General features: G+C 41.1%; 1 protein-coding gene across 9 annotated transcripts in view; it reads left to right on the top strand.

Annotated features, from left to right (window-relative positions):
- elavl4 (ELAV like neuron-specific RNA binding protein 4) overlaps nt 1-13,644 on the top strand; it is a 97,372-nt gene extending 83,728 nt beyond the window's left edge. For 6 of the 9 annotated variants that reach the window (XM_017693532.2, XM_017693540.2, XM_017693536.2 and 3 more), the window contains 3 exons: nt 7,264-7,498; nt 9,454-9,492; nt 13,181-13,644. In XM_017693532.2, the coding sequence (XP_017549021.1) occupies nt 7,264-7,498; nt 9,454-9,492; nt 13,181-13,508 (602 nt within the window). In that variant the 3' untranslated portion in view covers nt 13,509-13,644. The remainder of the gene's footprint in view (nt 1-7,263; nt 7,499-9,453; nt 9,493-13,180) is intronic. The other 3 variants (XM_017693533.2, XM_017693534.2, XM_017693535.2) reach the window with 3 other exon arrangements.
- The last annotated feature ends 4,353 nt before the right edge of the window (nt 13,645-17,997 follow it).

Below are 17,997 nucleotides of genomic sequence, written 5' to 3' on the forward strand. Positions count from 1 at the left end.
CATTCAAGAAACGTTTGGGAACTGAGGACACTAATTGTTGAAGCTTTGTAGGTGGAATACTTTTCCATTCTTGCTTGATGTACAACTTCAGTCTGAATTGTCCGTTGTTGTATTTTGCGCTTCATAATGCACCACACATTTTCAATGGGAGACAGGTCTGGACTGCAGGCAGGCCAGTCTAGTACCTGCACTCTTTTACTACAAAGCCGCACTGTTTTAACACGTGCAGAATGTGGCTTGGCATTGTCTTGCTGAAATAAGCAGGCATGTTCCTGAAAAAGACGTTGCAGCATATGTTGCTCCAAAACCTGTATGTACCTTTCAGCATTAATGGTGCCTTCACAGACGTGCAAGTTACCCATGCCATGGGCACCAACCCACCCCCATACCATCAGAGATGCTGGCTTTTGAACTTTGCGCTGATAACAATCTGGACACTTCTTTGGCCTGGAGGACACAACGTCCATGATTTACAAAAACAAAACAATTTGAAATGTAGACTCGTCAGACCACAGGACACTTTTCCACTTTGCATCATTCCATCTCAGATGAGCTCAGGCCCAGAGAAGCCGGCGGCGTTTCTGGGTGTTGTTGATATATGGCTTTCGCTTTGCATGGCAGAGTTTTAACTTGCACTTGTAGATGGAGCGACGAACTGTGTTCACTGACAGTGGTTTTCTGAAGTGTTCCTGAGCCCATGTGGTAACATCCGTTACAGAATGACATCGGTTTTTAATGCAGTGCCACCTGAGGGATCGAAGGTCACGGGCATTCCATGTTGGTTTTCTGCCTTGCTGCTTGCTTACAGAGATTTCTCCCGATTCTCTGAATCTTTTGATGATATTATGGACTGTAGATGATGAAATGCACATTGAGAAACATTGTTCTTAAACTGTTGGACTATTTGCTCACGCAGTTGTTCAGAAAGTGGTGAACCTCGCCCCATCCTTGCTTGTGAATGACTGAGCCTTTCAGGGATGCTCCCTTTATACCCAATCATGACATTCACCTGTTTCCAATTAACCTGTTCACTTGTGGAATGTTCCAAACAGGTGTTTTTTGAGCATTCCTCAACTTTCCCAGTCTTTTGTTGCTCCTGTCCCAACTTCTTTGGAACGTGTTGCAGACATCAAATTCAAAATGAGTGAATATTTGCAAAAAACAATAAAGTTTATCCATTTGAACATTAACTTGTCTTAGTAGTGTATTCAATTGAATATAGGTTGAAAAGGATTTGCAAATCATCGTATTCTGTTTTTATTTATGTTTTACACAACGTCTCAACTTCATTGGAATTGGGGTTGTAAATTATATATACTAATTGTTGAGTAACTGTTGTCTATTTAGGCTATTCATTAATTTGCAAGATTCCTTTACATCAGGGGTGCACAATTCTGGTTTTGGAGGAACAGTTTGTCTATTTACATACTCAAAAATAGTTTGGCTGTTTTCCTACCCAAACACACCTGATTACATTCATCTGTTAATTGCCAGGTTTAGTGAGTGTGTTTCAGTAGGGACACCTCCAAGCTTTGCTGGACACTGGCCCACCAGGACTGGAGTTGTGCACCCCAGCTCTACATGTCCCACTTCTGCTCACACTGGGCTGATGAACGACCTGCTCCTGCACTGAAAAAAAATTCATCATATTTTGATAATAATTTGGTTATTTCATATTGGTATGATTCAGAATAATTTTTAAAAAATACATTGAGTATATTATTGTGACTGAAAAACTATATCAACAGTATTTTTATGTTTGAAAACCCAAAACCTTTATTTCAAGGACATAGTTTACTGAATATTATTATACTACAAAATTACAAATTTGTTACAGTTGAATCACCACCTTCAGACTGATGCATCAACATTGCAGTAATGCAGATTTCAATCCTATAAGATTACACAATAGACTGACAGTGATGGTATGAATCTTTTTCACCCATAGTTCCATTAGAGCAAAAGTGTATATGTTCTTTCTACATGGACTGCTTCAAACAGCACAGAGCAGAACTGCACTGTAAGTCCATTTCTGTAAGCTTAAAGAGGCAGCATTAGCTCATGCCACTGCAATGCCACTTTAAGCTGCAACATTAACGAGAGTGAAGTGTGATGTGTGCATAGCTTTGATCAATAGTTAAATATTCAGAGCAGCTCTTGAGCCTTGCACACAGCAGTCAATACGTGTCTCTCATCAATGAGAGCAAATACAATTGATCCAGAGTGCTGCCTCTTACAAGCTGCTGTTCTTTAGAGAAAATCAGTTGCCTTGACACTGCTCCCCTTCTGAAACATTCTGTCCTTTGCTTTTTCCTCTTCTTTGTTGCCACTGCCAAAGAATAATTTTCATTGTATTAATGTATTTAGTTATTCATAGTTTGAAGAAGAAAAGACTTATTAAGAGGCATATAATGATAAATGAGCTATTTAATTAAGTAACTTTTAAATTAAGTAATCACTTGCTTTATGCTATGTTGCAATTTTAGCACATACAAAACCAGAAAGTGAATATACTACATATAATTTAGGAAATAACATGGGCTGTTAAATTATTTACTGGCTGACTGGAACAAAATAACGTTCAGGTTAATCTAGCCAGTGCTGAAAAAGCTGAGATGAATCTGATATTGCGTCAGTTTCATTGCTCTATCTGTGATGAAACCAAAAACTTTTTTGCTGAAAGGAATTGCAAATATTAAAGCACACTTGATACAATGTTCCGGACATGCACATTTACAGAGCAGTTGTATAAAAGTAATAGAAACATTGGCCTATATCAATATCCATCGGATATTTTTTCCGATGTTCAGACTATCATGCTCAAACTACTCTTTTACACTTTACTACCCTACAGGAAGAAATACACAGCTAACAGCATCACATGATGCAATGTGATTGCATACTGTTTGGGTCAGATTCGTTCTTTTTTCCCTTCCAATATCCAGTCCAACATTATCTACTGATTTCATCCCAATCCAGATACTTACTATATTGGTGCCATTTCTAGTATTATGTTCACTTTTAAAATTTAAGATACCGGCAGGGGTTCTTTGAAGCAGTGCTATGGAAGAATCTCACTTCAGTAAAAAATAAATGGTTTTATACTTTAAGTTTTAAAACATACAGTAAAAAAGTACTTTTACAAAATAGAAAGTGGGGATCATTTTGTTGGTACTGATATTTTATGATATGGTTTACTCTTTTTATTTCTGGCCATTTTTCCTGAACATGTATGAAAACCAACACAGATAAATGCACACAGAGAAACCCACTAACACTCTACCTTGGCCTTCCATTACACAAGGCCTAACAGATGGATTAGTTCCTGCGTAGCGGCAGAAGCAAACATAGTACGGTGCCCCTCTTCAAAGTCCTCCCTAACCGAGGCTTTTCAAATGCCATCTGCAGCAGCAGCGGCTAAACTTTCCCACTCCTCAGCCTGATTAGGCTTGTGCGGGAGCATGAGGGCACACTTCCTCCCCCTCCCCCTACAGTGATCTGTTTAGCACACGAGCTTCATAAATGTTCTATACAGTTGGCACAGCCACTTAAAAGTGAGTGAATGAGAGACAGCAGCAAAGCGCTTAAGTTCAGAAAGAAGAGAGAAAGCTTTCATTAACAGCCGAGCCTTCAGATCTTCTCTCTGTTCCCAGAGGAATTTTTTTCTCCTCTCTTTTCTCTTCTCTGTCTCCCTCCATCTCCTCTCTCTCTCTCTCTCTCCCTTGGCAGTGGAAAGCGCTTTGTCAGGTGGGCTGTAGCCGTTTTCTCTGCACTGTGGCGCGGTGTGCTGCCTCTCTGTATGTCTGGGTTATTATTAAACCAGCCTTTCTCCCGCGACGCGTGTGCTGCGCTGAGATAAGTACAGGTAGAAAAGTTACATAAGGCACCGGGTGATTACCGGGAGAATAGTGCCGTTAACCAGCACATTGTGGCTGTAACTCTGCTTGGCTGTTGATAAGTGCTGAAAGGAGCTGCAAAGTGTCCGTGTCTCCAGTTTGATCCCAGGCGCTGGCTTTGTTTAGCTAAGACCGTTAAAGTCATGGTTGGCTCATTATGGTAATGTTGGAGAAGCAAGTGCAATAAAGGACAGTAATGCACAGCCACCATTAAGGTGTTCAATTTGCATTTTTTAAACTATTGAGTAGCAACCTTTTATCTTAACTCCTGATTTCAGCTTTCACAGCTGCAAGCATGTGATTGATGGCTTTTTTGCCCACCAGATTTGCTGCTGTAATAATGGTGGTCAGCGTTATTCCCAACAGAGTAAAACTCAGGCTCATCACGATTCCATTACAGTAGCTTGAGAGCTGTACTCTCAGCTGCTCAAATAGAAAAACACACAGGCCTGCCTGGCACTTACAGTGAAGCTGAATTTTTTTTCCCAAAAAGGTAGAAATCAAAGTAGTATCTGGCTGCGCCTATACCAGACAGATGATGTGAAGGCCCTGCATATTCCTCTTTCAAAATAAAACAGTTAAGGTTAGGGTTAGCTTCCCCAACTTGTAACTTGTATAAATTGCACCTTCAAAGTGAAAGAGTAAAGGGTAGGGTATGGGGTTAGTGTTCACTTTACCAATGTTACCTAATATAAATTGTTTCTTCAAAAGGAAATGGGTTAGGCTTAACACTAGTGACTTCTCCAACCACACTGGCTAGTTAGGTATTAACCAACAAGCTTATACACCCTGAAAGAGTGAGTTAAAGTCATTGAACTTTATGTAATTTTTTATGTAATGCTCATTATTGGAATTGGTATCAGCATCAACTCACATTTCCCATATCGGTGCATCCCTACTTTTTATATTTGATATGAACATGTGTGAGCCCTTGTTAAGGTGCTATGGTCAGAAAGTGTTTCTGCCATACCAGTTTAAGGAGGAATGTGAAGCAGTGCTCATAAACAAGTGCAGTGATGCACAGATATTGACATATGACCTAGGCCTTGATCTTTGACCTATGCTTTCTGACTGTCACCCTTTTACACATGGACTTGAATGCAAGCACAAACATAAGCACAGTGGCGCATTCATAGGCCTAAAAACAAAACAGGGATGGCTTTCACTTTCTAAGGTTTCTAAGCTTTAAGCATTCATGCAGACTGGCCTTTGCTGGTCTTCTAGTTACAGTTCTCCCTGTCATATCTTTTTAGTTTTTTATTTGTAGTATGTTAAACTTCACAGACAGAGACAGAAAGAGAATTGTCATCTCGTCTTACTTTGTCTGTTCTACTTTCTAAGGAATCTGTGTTGACCTCAGTTTCACTCAGCAGAAACCAGGGGGGCAGACCATGCATTGTAAACTGCGCAGAATAATGCATGCGCTTGCTTTATTTCTGCTTTTCTTTCTGTCAGACTAATTAAAGAGAACAGGTTGTAGGAAGGCTGGGAGAGAGAAAGGAAAAGCTGTCAGGGATGATGCTGGCGAAGAGAGACAAAAAAAGCTGGAGAGAGAGAAAGAGAGAGAGGGTGTGTAATGCAGAGACAGGCTGAATGAAAGCTTGTTGCATTGAAGAGATGTGTGTACAAATGTTTGCTCCGAGAGCTGCATATATCAAAAGAGTCTGATTTGAATAGTAAGACAGCAGTAACAGTAAGACAGCAGTAACACTAAGCCGCAGCAATAGAGCCCCGAAACAGAAACCATCAATAAGAGCGAGAGGCACAGTGACGGAGGGTGAAGTGACAATATAAAAATGCATGTGTGTAGATGCCAGGCTGCCAATACACACACGCACATCCTTACTCTCGCACCCACACTCACACAAACATACGCACACACAGTGTATTATGCAAATGGTTCTCTAGGCGAGTCGTCTCCCCGCTCACCTCCCTGGAGCAGTAGGAGCCATCTCATTAAAAACCAGCCCAACAAAAGGCCTCCAAGCCAGCCAGGCTCTTTTAAATGTTACTTTCAGGTGGCGGTCAAAAACATTGCCTAGGAAACCACAGAAATGTCACCGGCGCGCGGCATGCCATGCGGTAGCGTGTGGCCGTCAGCTTATGCAAGCTGCACAGCTTGAGATGGAACAGGACACGATACACTCACACATAACTGGGAGAACAATCGCTGCCCCTACACACAAGCACACACACATACACACTCCATTTCCACACCAGCAGGCAGCATTGCCCCTATACAATATCTCCATCCTCTCGTGAAGAAAGGAAAACAAATTGCACGTCTGCCTGAGAGCGGCGGAATGCGGGGCAGCCAATGAAGTCTTGCCGTTCGCTCACGGCTCATTTGCATAATGTGACACCGGCAATAGCAGCCGTCACACATGGACCGCACATCACTGTCATCCGCCATTTTCAACATCAAGTCATATGTATGGCTGCTCTGTCTCCATATAAAGAGAATGGATTGAGTATGTGTGTGCGTGTCACCAAGCGAGAGTCAAAGTGAGTTTCTACTATCTACGTTTACATGCACAAAAAAAAAAAGCCCACTTAAGTTCTTAGTTAGTCCCAAGACATTTTACCAAGACATTTGCAAGTTTTCTACCATTTCAAAATATCAGCATGATGCCTTCCATGTAAGCATATCAAGATGTCTGTTTCTGAGGACCAAGTCTGCCTTCCCCCAAATCTGCGAGCTTGCTCACCTTTTGTCACTCATAATTCCTCATCATCTATTGTACGCCGTACTGCAAAAAATATACCTCAGATAATCTGATCAGCTTGGATCAGCCTTTTCTTAATCATGCTAACCTTGACTTAGTCTCATGAGGCCAGACATGATCTCATAACAAGAAGACCTGGGGACAACCCTGAAAATTTTGGGCTAAATGTGGGTGAGACCATAGACTTCTTAGGGTGGAGTGTAACGTTCTCCAAAAACACCACATAACTACCTGAATGTCACATGTGCGTAGAACACATTACATGCGGTAAAACTTACATTATGTAAGGGAAAAACAGATCTGTTAGCAAACGACAGCTTTTTGCTCTCTAGCTTGTTTTTCTTGTGTTATCAATTGTACTGTAGATGTTAAGAGAAAATAGAATAAAGGAATTTGGGACAGGATTTAGATGGAGCAAGGGTTGTCCCCAGACATATATTCTTGTTACAAGATCACATTCATCTCCACAAAACTAAGGTCCTAAAACCTTGCTGTTTACATTGTCTTACTTAGATTAGCAGACCAACATGCCCATGTGAAAATTGTGCTTTAGCAGGGTACTGATATGTGCACTAGAATACAACCTGTTAGTATAAGATAAAGCCTGTAAATGTAACATCTGTTGTGTTTGTGATGTGCTGGCCCTGCAGGTGGCTCACGCGGGGTGGGCTTCATTCGCTTTGATAAGAGGATAGAGGCAGAGGAAGCCATCAAGGGTCTGAACGGACAGAAGCCCTCCGGAGCAGCAGAACCCATCACAGTGAAGTTTGCCAACAACCCCAGCCAGAAGACCAGCCAGGCCCTCCTCTCCCAGCTCTACCAGTCCCCCAACCGCCGCTATCCCGGCCCCCTGCACCACCAAGCCCAGAGGTTCAGGTAAAGCCAGCCAGCCAGGCTGCAAACCAGCAACTTCCATAAAGAAATTATGATAGCCGAACAATGTTGTCTACAGAGTCTACTTTAACCCATAATTCAATAGAATTCCAAACTGGTGGTTCCTCCAATGTCAGACATGCAAAATGGGATTGTACCTTTATCATTGTTGACTGTGGAGTTCAATTGAAGCTTGTAAGATACTAGACAGTTTTCAGAATGAGTTGCCCCCCCAAACCCCGTAATTAAAAAAAAAAAAAACAAGAATGAACATGACAAAAAAGGACTGAAGGACTGTTTATAAGAGACAGTGGGGTTCTGTCGTTCACAATGTCACCATGACGATTCTGTTTCATTAACACACCACCACCCTTTCATCTCAATTCCATGTCACTAGTCACCATTAACAATTGGTTAACAGCATATCCAGTCTGGTAATGTCAAAATATTATAAAGCAAGTTGAAATTAGTAGTGTTATGTTTCTCATTCTCTTGATAAAATACCATTTACTTATTTCTTCTTCATAATCTGTTCAGTTGTACAATCTAGATGCCCCAGATCACACATTAACACAAATGAATCGTGCTTGGCAATTACAACTGTACTGTAATGCTAATGATAGTAATCAGTAATTAATCCCCCATACATCAAAAACAATTATAACTGAATAATAATGAAAAGGATGTCTTACATTTGCATGCATTTCGTGGCCACACAAAGGTACTATTGTGCTATGTTTATTTGGGGAGATGGTGTGAAAAGCCGTAGGCACGGCCAGACCAGGCTCAGATAGAAACCCGCTATTGCACCTCAAAGCCCCCTCTCCAATTAACTCATTTACCCACAGTGCAACCTGCCTGGCTAATTGGCTAATTGGCGCCTTAATGATGCGGCACGTTGAATGCCCTGGTTTTGGTTTCATTGCGGAGCCTTTTTTGTCAAGTTGACAGAGTAGAGCCACCAACTCCTGAGCTCACAGAGTCAGCATGAATGTGTGTGTTTATGAGAGTTTGTTTATTTGTGAGAAAAAGTTTGGTCTAAATTGTGTGAAAGCGTTAATTAGCCCTGTCGGCCATCTTGACAAGGCTTAATAAGATATTAGACAGGGGCAGGCCATGTGAGGGATGGAGGTCGTGGAGTGGCCAAACAGACGGGAACCCAAAACGAGAGTGACTGATGAGGATGAGAGCTTAATGCACCGGCCCAGCGGGTCACCAGGGCTAATGAAGAGACTAGCGAAAGAGAAAAAGAGAGAGAGAATGAGAGCGACAGACACCTCTATTTAATGTTCCATTACATTCTGCCTCAAACTTCATTCAAATGTCATATTAAATTACTGAACATTTCGCTTGCACTAAAAGGTGCAAAACCCTGGAGACAGTTTCATTCATACCACCAGCATATCATTTTTACATGATCCTGTACATGACATGAATCCATTCTTTGATAGCTAATTGTTTGATATTGGTGAATTCCCTGTGTGCCACAGTCCCTCAAATCAGTCTGAAAATCATCTGTCACAAATACAAAGCCATTACAATGACAGAACTCAGGATAAGAAAATAATGTGTTTATCATTCAATTGCAGTATTATATTGAATTTCAACTCTGAGACTCCATCCACCAATATATCAATCAAAAACTGTCTGAAGTCATAACACTGCTAGACTCCTGCTCCTCTGTGCGGCCGTAAGCTACATTAGCAATGACACTGAGTCTGTTTGGCACCGGGTGGGCGGTGGACTGGCCTTCCAAATTAATGTTAGCACCGCTGCTAGACTTGTACTTTGGTAGCTTAGTGACTGACTCTGCGAGATGCCTGATGGGGCTGAACAGTGTAATGGCCCATTGCTGGATGGGCGTCTTCCTTCAGCAACGCAGGGCTGTAGCATTAGTTCCATTGAGTGAGTAGACCATCTGCCTGGCATTAACCCCAGAACCCTCCTTCTCTTCACAGGCTGGACAATTTGCTTAATATGGCCTATGGCGTTAAGAGGTAATTAAACTTCACCGAATGCCAGATGTCCATGTTGACAAAATGATTTCTATCGTTTTTTTGATTCTTCATTTTCTGAACAGTCACTTGCATTCCGTTCAGTTCAAGGTTTTTTCCGTTGCTTAAGTTTGATTGTTTTTACTTGATTCTGCTTGATTTCAAACCACCAACCACTCTAGTGCTTAAAAAGCCAGATTATCTTTCATATTTTCTAGTGTTGAGTATGCATTATTTGATGATGATGATTACTGCAGATTTTTGAGTTTTGTATCACATTTGATATTTTCTGTGTTTTATTATGTGTAGCCCTTGTATAGAGGCGTGGCTGCCATAGGATTCAGGGGCTCGAGCCCAGACTCCGCCTAGCTCAGGATCTTCACAGTCATACTGCTATGATCCAATTTATCACTGTTTTGAAATCCTATAAGCCTCTGGACACCCAACTGCAGGTCTAAAACCCATCAAAATGACGTAGGTGTTACTGCAATCACAATCTGGCTGCTACTTTTATTTTCATAGCAATATTAGACATATGGCTGGGGGTAGGAACTGAAAAGCTGTTAGAAACAACAAAAATGCTTCAGGGACCAGTGTTGGCCATGAGTCTCATTAAATGATTCATGCTATTTTAACATAAACTCCTACCACTGCACCTTTAATGCTCTGTCCTATTTTGAATGAGGAGGGTAAGAGTGAGGCGGAGGAGGGGTGAGAGTTTACCTGGATCCCTGCAGGAAACGTTGTGTTTCACTGCACGTAGTGCAACCTCTGAACACCTGGGTTTTGCTCATGTGCTGTTTGCTTTTGTGCCCTTGTGGAAGAGTAGCGAGATGATGTCTTTTGTCTATGTGTTACAGCTTCTGACATTTTGTTGCATATTTTAGCATTTTTAGTAGCAAAATGATGTCAAATTGATGCAGTGTAATCATTTCTTTTCTTGGCTTGAATATGTAGTCAGTAAGTAGTAAATAACTAGTAAATCACTGAATTTACTTGGTTCAAATGTGTAACATTTATTAACACAGTTATTGCCAAAAGTGACTAAAATTGAAATCCAAAATTGTGCTGATGTAATATATTAAGTGTTCCTCAATGAAATTAATAAGTGATAATCACTTTATTAGTCTACTCAGGCTTTAGCAGAGCTCAGTCACACAGATAAATAACTGATCATCTTGTTGATTTATCAGTCTACTCAGGCTTTAGCAGAGCTCAGTCACACAGATACATAACTGATCATCTTGTTGATTTATCAGTCTACTCAGACTTTAGCAGAGGTCAGTAACACTGAGATTAATAACTGATTATCTTGTTGATTTATCAGTCTACTCAGGCTTTAGCAGAGCTCAGTAACACTGAGATTAATAACTGATTATCTTATTGATTTATCAGTCTACTCAGGCTTTAGCAAGACCTTCAGTATTGGCAAACATACTGCTTATGGAGTTCTTCTTTAGAACACATCTTCACACACAATACACTGATTTTTAGTTTAGTTAATAAACAAGCACTGATGATGTTTCTTTTAAAGATTATATATTTATTTTAATTCAGTGCGAAAGTAAAGGTAAAAGTAAATTCAAGGCAATACAGTACAAGTACAGTACAAAACGTCAAAGGTTTCTTCCACATATATTCACTTTAGAAAACCAACATTGGCTGCCTGTTGAAAATCCACAACGTAAAACGTGGCAGGTTTCAGCTTCACTGATCTCTACCTAGCTAGCTAATATGTTCAGCATATTCAGACATTACATTTGGGAAGGGAAGAGAAAATAGAAGTTACAAATTACAGAAGCCACAAGGTGAATCCGATGAACCTAGACAATGAAGCAAGATATGCAAACAAGGCAGAGAGCATCTGAAGCAATAATGGCGAGACAAAAGCGCTCTGATTATTTACTCCGACTGCGATTAGCTGTCAAAGTGGCGGAGAGGGCCGTGCGCACAAATCATACAGGCATGTCTTCCTCGAGAGGGAAACAAGAAGTGGGTGGAGGGTGGGGTGGGGGGTGCTTTGTGTACTACGGAGCACGTGGTGAAAGGTAATTAACAGAGGCAGAAGTGAGCGGCGACGGGCGAAGGTGGACAGTATACGGCAGTGGGCTGGCTGCAGGTCAGCTGCTTGTTGCTATGCAACTCCTTTGTCCAACTGTTTTCCCTTCGGTCGAAATGACGAGCAGACAGGAGCGCGCGTGCGGCCTCTGCTCGAATAGACAGGAGCCTTCTCCTCCCGTGCGTGCGCGCGTTAAAGCTACGTTGGCCCTCACGCACTCGCGCAGATGACTGGCATCCAAATTACCATGCAGCCATTTTTTCCTCTCTCTCTCTCCTTGCGCCCTTCTTCTCAAAGATGAGTAATGGTGCCGGATTCATTATTTACACAGAAACACGCCGTAATTGAAGTTATGAGATGGTTGCTTGTCAGCGAACGTAAAGTGAGCCGATGTGCAATTATGCTCCTCGTTTGCATAATGAGACGCGGTCGACGCGGCACAAAAGACGGTGGGGAGCGGGGGGGTGGGGTGGATGGAGAGAGAGACAGACGCGTCGACTTTTGCCAGGACGCGGCAGCTAAAGCGCAGATGAAACGTCTGAGTAATTCTTGGCAAAACAAGAAGCAGGGAATTGGCCGGCCCTGTGGTCCGCGCAGCGTTATCGATCACAGTCATACACTGCGGAGCCACTGAGGGTGTGGGTGGAATACACTCTGTTCCCCACGCCAGGCAAGCTCGAAAGCACCGCTTCCATTTTCCACCCGCTGCTCACTGCTTTCCCCTCTCGACACCCCACCCTGCCCTGCACATAAACACGCACACTTGCACGACCCTTTTGCTCGCTACCAACAACAGCTATGCTAGAGCGTCTGCAGCTAAGCGGAAATCTCAATTAAAGCACCCCCCAATAATGCCTATAGTCATTCCTGAAGAAGTGGCATATGAAATGAACCTTTTATCCAATTTACCTTTTATTTAAAGTGGAAATTTCCTTTAAGCGGAAAGGCAATTAACTGAAGTCAACTGAGCATTCAAATCTCTGTATCAAGAGAAAGAAAAGCGAGTGAGGGAGAAAAAGGCAGGATTACAAGAGGAAGGAGAGCAGATTTACTCAGTTGCATTCTAAATCTCCCATGAATTCGAGAGGTATTAATGTGACGAGTTCCTGCAATTTAGTTTCTCCAATAGATCCACTCAGGAAGACAGTGAAAGAAAGAAAGGAGTGCTGTGTCTCGTGCGCCTGTGCGAATGGCATTTTCATGCAGCTCTCCCGCAGTCTACAGTGCAGCCTTTTCAGATTGCATACAAAAAGCCACCAGGCGCCTTCCTTTCAGCACAGAGCAGATATTGAACCGAAACTTCAAATCATCTTAAATCAAGAGCAATAGATTCAAAAGACGCTAACGCTGCAGAGAGGCCGGTCCCTGTCAGACAGCTTGCGCAATTAGGTTGGAGTGTAGGTGAGTTAGTGTAGATGCTAGAGCTAATCTGTTGTTCTAATGTGCCACTGATGTTCTGCAGCTTCATGTGTTAAGATGGTGTGAAAAGCTAGGGTCACTCAACTGGCTTTCTTTCCAGTGATGTTGGCAACCACACTGCGAAAACAACTTCTCTAAAACATGTCTCTCTCTTTCTCCCTCTCCTTCTCTCCACACCCCTATCTGTCTCTCTCTGTCTCTTGTTGTTTTCAGGTTCTCTCCCATCACCATAGATAGCATGACCAGTCTAGTAGGGATGAATATTCCTGGACACACCGGCACGGGCTGGTGCATCTTCGTCTACAACCTGTCTCCAGACTCAGACGAGAGCGTCCTGTGGCAGCTCTTTGGGCCGTTCGGCGCCGTCAACAACGTCAAAGTGATTCGCGACTTCAACACCAACAAGTGCAAGGGGTTCGGTTTTGTCACCATGACAAACTACGATGAAGCGGCCATGGCCATCGCTAGTCTGAATGGGTACCGGCTGGGAGACCGCGTATTGCAGGTGTCCTTCAAGACCAACAAGACCCACAAGTCCTGAACTCCCTCTCCACTCTCGTGTAGCCCCGTAAAAAAGAAAAAAAAAACACCACTACTAACAAACACCCACCTCAGCCCACACAGCTAGCCTACTCCAAACAGGAACACAAACAACCAACAAACCAACTAAAGAGAACTGGATATGGCTTATAATATACCTTTGGACCTATAAGCCAATGTTGCCTAAGTATTAGAAAAATTGAAAAACAGAAAATATTAATGATTTGGAAGACCTGTAAGTGGTACAGGCATTCTGTTGTATATCCTTTGAGTTATTGTGGTTGTTTCTTTGTTTTCTCTTCTCTCTGTAAAACAGTAGCAAAACCAGTCCGCCCTTATTTCAAAGAAGAGAATGTCCTTCTTTAGATTGAACTCTCTTGGTCTTGATTCAGGTTTTTTTCCTTTTGTTCTCTTTTGAAATCCGGATCCACTGTCGTTAGTATAACGCCTCCCTGGGAAGAGAATGGGAGGGGGCTCTTTTTGAAAATACAATCGGTGATCATTCATTCATTTGTTTTGGTGTATATTATTAAACCCCCCCAAGTAAATTGACAGGGATGACGCCATCCCTTTTCTCTAATGCAGAAGAAATTTCTAACATTGTTTTGTTTTGTACTGCAAACAGAACACATGTCTTTCCTCACGAGGGATCGGGAGACAGGGAGAGGGAAGGGATGGGTTAGCATTCCTGTTGACGAAACAAAAAAAGACAGACAGACACACACACACACACTGTTGCCAAAGAGAAAATCTCTTTGCTTGAAAATGCGTTTAGAAAAAATGAAAAAATAAAGAGAAAGAAGATCTATTTTTATAAATAATGATTAAAATAATAATTATTGAAGAATTTTTACAAGAATCTGGATTTGAAAAAAAAGAGAAAAATATTTTGACTGGCTAATTAGGGGTTGGGGGGAGGGGTCAGGTGCCACCTTGTCTTGTTCGTTCTGCCGTGGTACTTTTTAGGATCAAAGGTTGTTTGTTTTTTGGGGAGAACCAGATTGGCAATGGTTTTGTAGATGGATGGTTTTATCAAGAGATGCAAATTCAGGCAGGTAATTTTTCATAGCACGTAATTGTTCAACAGCGATACCCAATAGGAGAGGGATAGGGGTCTTCCCAGGCCTAATGCATCCTCGTAGTCAAGAGCCCAAAGTAAGGCCACACATTGTCCACTCATTTTCTTTCCATCATCAGTCTTTGGGATATCGGTAATGCATACATATACACTTCTCCATGTAAGAAACATAAGTTCCTTTCACTCTGATTTGGTGATATTGCATTTGAGATGTACTTCCTTTAGCGATCAACCGTAGGTGCTATATTACATGGTTCACATATCTTAAATATCCAAGTTTGTTGTTCTGTGTGTTATTTAGAGAAAAAAACAAAACTTCGGTGTTGGCATTAAATTGAGCTGCTGTTTTCATTTTATTTTTTTTAATTGTCGGCCCCATCTGGTCCAGAGAATTCTGCACCGAGAAAGCCAGATGAGCAAAATTCGGGCCTTGTAAGAATCACTTAACGAGTTTTCTTTGGCTTGCTGACATATAGGTTACTTGCTGAGTGTACAGCGTTTGTCAAAATTCAATGATAATTAGCTAGTTTTGTTAGTCTAGTATTTGTTTCCTCAAAGGATCTATTACAAATGTGTCTTTCTTTGTTGTGTACAAATAGATGATATATAGTCTACATTTGTTTTACGATATCTATATCTATGAGTTGTCACTGTTTTCTGTTCAAGCTTGTCTTTTTTCATATGAAAACTTTATGAAGTGATGGTTCAGTTACTTAGAAAACTCGTGAGGAATCCTGTTTAATATGTTGTCATGTCGCTTGTGAAAAAAAAAGAAAAATTGGATTCGATTTTTTCCTTTTTTTTCCGTTTGTTTTTTTTTTGTTTTGTTTTGTTTTGTTTTTTTACGTTTACTGCCGTGGCAAAAGAAACCGGACAAAAAAGCTTCTTGAAAATATGTATGTATTTATTTATTTATTTATTTATTTATTGATCAACTGATTGTTTTCATTGATTAAACTATTTATTTATCTTGATTATTTATTTATCCGTTTGTTTGTTGTTATGTTGTCTGTGTTTTCGTGTGATTCTGGTACAGGGAGGGGGGTGTTTCTGAGCTAAAGGGAACAAACGACTAGGGGAGACGCTCTTCCATTAGTCCTGTGCACTGAGAAATTTTAGTACGTTTGTGCTTTGTACCAATATATCAAAATTACAATATAAAAAAGTTTAAAAGTCAAAAACTAAAAAAATGTCAAGAGGGTTGGTGAGGCTCTTCCCTTATTACTAGAAACAGTTACTCGCTATGCATAACCTAGTCGATAGTTAAATTTGCTATTGCTTTTTTCTTGTCTTGTTAAACATAAATCTTTAAATCTTTTTCAATAAAGTTTAGTCTTAATAGAATGTTATAACAGTTGTTCTGGTTCAATATAACCTGTGATAAGTTTGTGTAGTTTTAAAAGCCGCTTCCCGCCCTCCCTCCACACACTACCGTTGCTTTGTGATCCAACTTTATGCAAAAATGTGGGTCTGAGACATAATTTCTCATGGATTTTTATGGCATCCAACATTTTAGGCTCAGCTGCCTCGATTTGATTATTATACTGTTTGTCCATTGTTTTATGACTCATTGCATTGGACCTATCAGTGGCAAACTCAGTGTAACCATTTTACCTTGATTTCGACAAATTCTACCATTTGCATATGTGACATCACACAACTCCAAAAAGCATTGACGCTGATTGTACTGGTTGAAATAAAATAGCTATAGAAGATGATATTTGATAGATGACACCCATTATATATTTTCTAAGATATAGTCTATTTTGAGAGGTAAATTTAGTGAATGGCTCTTTGAGAGTAGGGAATCAGCTCATGTTGAGATAGACCTGCTGTGAATGTTGGAGATCTTTAACTGCTTAGATATGTGCACTCATACGCACTCGTCCACCTCTTCAGCTGCACCTCCACCATCCGTCCATCCTCTGCTCCGTCTGCTGGGCGGTAGCACAGCCCTCCTCGAACCCCACCACAGGTGGCAGTTTGAATTATGCAACGACCCCAGTAGAATGTTGTTCTGATGTACGAACTAATTTCCTACATCACTTCCTCCTCTTCGCTCATGACATCACCCTCCGCAAGTCTGAGCGTGACTGAGAGCGCATGTGAATGTGTGTGTGTGTGTGTTTGTGTGTGTGTTTGTGTGTGTGTTTGTGTGTGTTCGGGGCACGTGGGGTGGGGGGTGAGGGTGTGTGGAACATGGGGCCATGCCTCCACGGTACGTGCCCAAATCGCTGTGGCTCACTTTCTCCCCTTGTAGCGCCTTATAGTGGCAGCCTGCCAATAGGAAACCAACAGCCAGTAGTGTAGGAGGGAAGGCCAAGTGAGGAACAAGGCTCTTGTCATTTTTCATTTTCTCCTGAAGATGTGTTTGTTTACTATCTGAGAATCTATAAATCTTTAAAGACAAAAAAGATGAAAAAATGTTCACTGGACCAAGCTGGTCTCTCCTACTTATGTTATTACTTAACTATCAATTATTGATTATTGTTATTATGATTACTATTATTCTTATTATCCTTATTCTTATTATTAATCAAATTACTGCGATGAATGACTTCATGTTATCCTTGCTAGTTTAGGTCATTTCTGAAACTGGAAACAAAATATGAAAAAAATCTTGCTGTAAATGTTTTTTTCTTTTTCATAAACTGTTGTGTTTGAATTATTTGTACTTTTGAATGTTGGGACAATAAAATGAGGTGTTGAAAGCTGTGTGGTCTCATCTGGTGTTTTTGAGTTTTTAGCCCGACTAAAGCTCTGCCACTTTACTCATGTAGCTGCTGAACTTGCCTTACGTTTAATTGACCGATTTGAAGATCTAGACCTTTTAGGTATTCATGGAAGACTTCTTTTCCTTGCAACCCCCGGAGGAACTAAATGTCACTTGAGCTACTCCTTTTGATATGAATTTGATGACTTATCAAAATGAGTATAAATGCCAAGGCCATTACTCTCTGTGTGGGTCAGAATCAAAGAAGGCACCGAAATGTCTACTATATTATCACATTAATATGCTTCCCTTAGTCAATCATGCACAGCTGTCTGTCTGAGCGTGGAGACACCAAGAGTGTGAGCATAGTGCCCCCTGCATTTCTACTGGAGAATTATTTCACACACACCACAGAGCTCTCAGATTTAAAGATCGTGATCTCTTCGACATGTGGAATATGTGTATGTAGCTTTTAGAAACATGTATATACATGAGACAAACAATGTATATGCAAAATCTTATGCTAAAGTTTGGGCACCCCTGGTCAAATTAAGTTTTGTTGATGTTCTGAGTCAAAATAAGTAACACATCCTTAACAGATCCATCCTTAACACACTTTTCAAGCACATTTCAATGCACAATTATTGTTTATTTGTTGAATTTAACATTCTAACATAAGGTCTGCCCTGTGAGCAAGTT

The sequence above is a fragment of the Pygocentrus nattereri genome, chromosome 28, assembly GCF_015220715.1.
Source record: "Pygocentrus nattereri isolate fPygNat1 chromosome 28, fPygNat1.pri, whole genome shotgun sequence".
In the NCBI taxonomy this organism is placed as follows: domain Eukaryota; kingdom Metazoa; phylum Chordata; class Actinopteri; order Characiformes; family Serrasalmidae; genus Pygocentrus; species Pygocentrus nattereri.